The 2,500-nt window shown below is 43.6% G+C and overlaps 1 protein-coding gene across 1 annotated transcript in view; it reads left to right on the top strand.

The window, feature by feature from the left end:
* Positions 1-2,500, top strand: part of LOC143301951 (transmembrane protein 163a-like) — a 21,172-nt gene that overhangs the window by 10,385 nt on the left and 8,287 nt on the right. Inside the window, exon 5 of the mRNA XM_076616426.1 lies at positions 1,967-2,063. Within this exon, the coding sequence (XP_076472541.1) occupies positions 1,967-2,063 (97 nt within the window). The remainder of the gene's footprint in view (positions 1-1,966; positions 2,064-2,500) is intronic.

Here is a 2,500-nt window from a genome sequence, read left to right as displayed (position 1 = left end):
TATTATTATTATTATTATTATTATTATTATTATTATTATTATTATCATTATTATTATTATTATTATTATTATATAGCTCACTATCCAGAAATCTGCTGTAGGTGCTTTACAAAAAAACGCTTTTGTTAACATAAAACATTACATCAATGTTACATACACACACACACACACCAAAATGTGACCACACACACACACACACACACACACACACACACACACACACACACACACACACACACACACACACACACTGCACAATACATTTTAACATACATGTGTATCTAACAGCTATCCTAACACATACGCACACATAGGCAGGCACAAACTTACATAAACACACGCACACACTATACACATTCATATACATGCATGTAGTTATGTACACATACATATGTATACACACATAGTCAAAGCACAGCTAACGCAAAGGAAGTGGACCTGCCACAATTGAACTTATTGCTGAGGGAAAAGGTGAGTTTTGAGACGAGATTTAAAAGATGCAAGGGAATCATAATGACGGAGAATATCAGGGAGCTTGTTCCACGTCTTTGGCGATTGAAAAAAAATCAGATCTGTGTCCATAGGTCTTACTTTTTACTACTACTACTACCACTAATAATAATGGACATTTGTTGAGCGCTTTCCTCCCTTAAAGAGAGCTCAAAGCACTTTACAATAAACATCAAACACTCACACACACACGCACGCGCGCAATAACTCACAAGAGAAAGAGGAAGAAAAATAATGATTTAGCGCACAATTTAAAAAAAAACAAACTACGCGTATTACATAATTACACACACACACACACACACACACACACACACACACACACACACACACACACACACACACACACACACACACACACACACACAACGAAAGAGAGAGAGAGAGTTTGCATGGTTTATAACCGAAAAGGGATGGAAGGTCTTTGGATAGGCGTTTTTCATCAAAAAGATGTGTTTTCAGACCAGTTTTGAAAGATTGAAATGAAGGAGAGTGGCGAAGATCGTGAGGTAAACTGTTCCAGACATCAGAATAAGAAAAGGAAGAATCACCGAAGGATCGGGTTTTAAGTAGCTGCCGTGTATCGATCCATCGCACTGATTTTAATCGACTTGCAGACAAATTTATGGGTCGTTGGCCAGATGGGGTAGATGTTTATGGTTTACGTATTTAAAGTGATCAGATTAACAGATGAAATATTGATCGTTGATGGGAAGATTGTGTGTGATTGTGTGTGTGTGTGTGTGTGTGTGTGTGTGTGTGTGTGTGTGTGTGTGTGTGTGTGTGTGTGTGTGTGTGTGTGTGTGTGTGAGTGTGTGTGTGTGTGTGAGTGTGTGTGTGTGTGCGTGTGTGTGTGTGTGAGAGTGTGTGTGCGTGTGTGTGTGCGTGTGTGTGTGTGTGTGTGTGTGTGTGTGTGTGTGTGTGTGTGTGTGTGTGTGTGTGTGTGCGTGTGTGTGTGTGCGAGCGCACGCGCACGTGCACGTAGGTAGGCATCAGATTGGAACAGGCAAATACACACAGGCAAAGGCGTTTTCAATGGATAGATGAACTGCTGTGTGTGCATTGGTTTTGTTGCTGCTTTTTAACAAGTGATATATTAGGTATTAGCATATTTGCTTATTCTGATGTGTGTTTCTAAAGCTTTGATTTAAATGTTCATGAATTGTACGAAAATATCTTTTTGTGTGCGTGTGTGTGTGTGTGCGTGTGCGTGTGCGTGTGTGTGTGTGTGTGTGTATGAGTGTGTGTGCGTGTACGTGTGTGTATGTGTGCGTGCGTGTGTGTGTTTGTTTGTGTGTGTGTGTGTGTGTGCGTACGTGCATGTGCGTGTGTGTGTGCGCGCGCGCGTGTGTGCGTGTGTGTGTGTGTGTGTGTGTGTGTGTGTGCGTGTGTGTGTGTGTGTGAGTGTGTGTGTGTGTGTGTGTGTGTGTGTGTGTGTGTGTGTGTGTGTGTGCAGGGCCTGTCTAGTGATCGGCATTTTATTCATCTTCTCGGGACTTCTGCTGACTGGAAAGTCACTGTTCTCCATCATCACCAGGGTCCATGAGTCCAGGGTACCCTTCTCCCCCCCCCCCCCCCCCCCGCCCCCCCCGACCCCCCTCCTCTGTCTGTCTGTCTGTCCGTCTGTAATAATAACTGTATTTATATAGCGCTGAATCTTGTGCAGAGACAAATCAAAGCGCTTTCGCACCAGTCATTCACACGCATGCATAACTCTAAAACTGGAGAAACTGAAGACAAGGAAGAGGCAGGGAAGGGAGCCTATTTTGGGAAGCGGTGGGTTTTAAGGCCAGATTTGAAAGAGCTGAGTGTGGAGACTTGACGAAGCGAAAGAGGAAGTTCATTCCAGTTGCAAGGTCCAGAGACAGAGAAAGAACAGCGGCCAACAGCCGAGAGCTTGAATCTGGGTATGCGTAAACAGAGTGGATCCGAAGCTGATCGTAGTGAGCGAGATGGAGTGTAGAGGTGAAGGCAGCCACAGAGATAGGAA

The sequence above is a fragment of the Babylonia areolata genome, chromosome 28 (genome assembly GCF_041734735.1).
Source record: "Babylonia areolata isolate BAREFJ2019XMU chromosome 28, ASM4173473v1, whole genome shotgun sequence".
In the NCBI taxonomy this organism is placed as follows: Eukaryota; Metazoa; Mollusca; class Gastropoda; order Neogastropoda; family Buccinidae; genus Babylonia; species Babylonia areolata.
The sequence above is the reverse complement of the archived record's forward strand: the minus strand, read 5'-3'. Positions and strand labels throughout refer to the sequence as shown.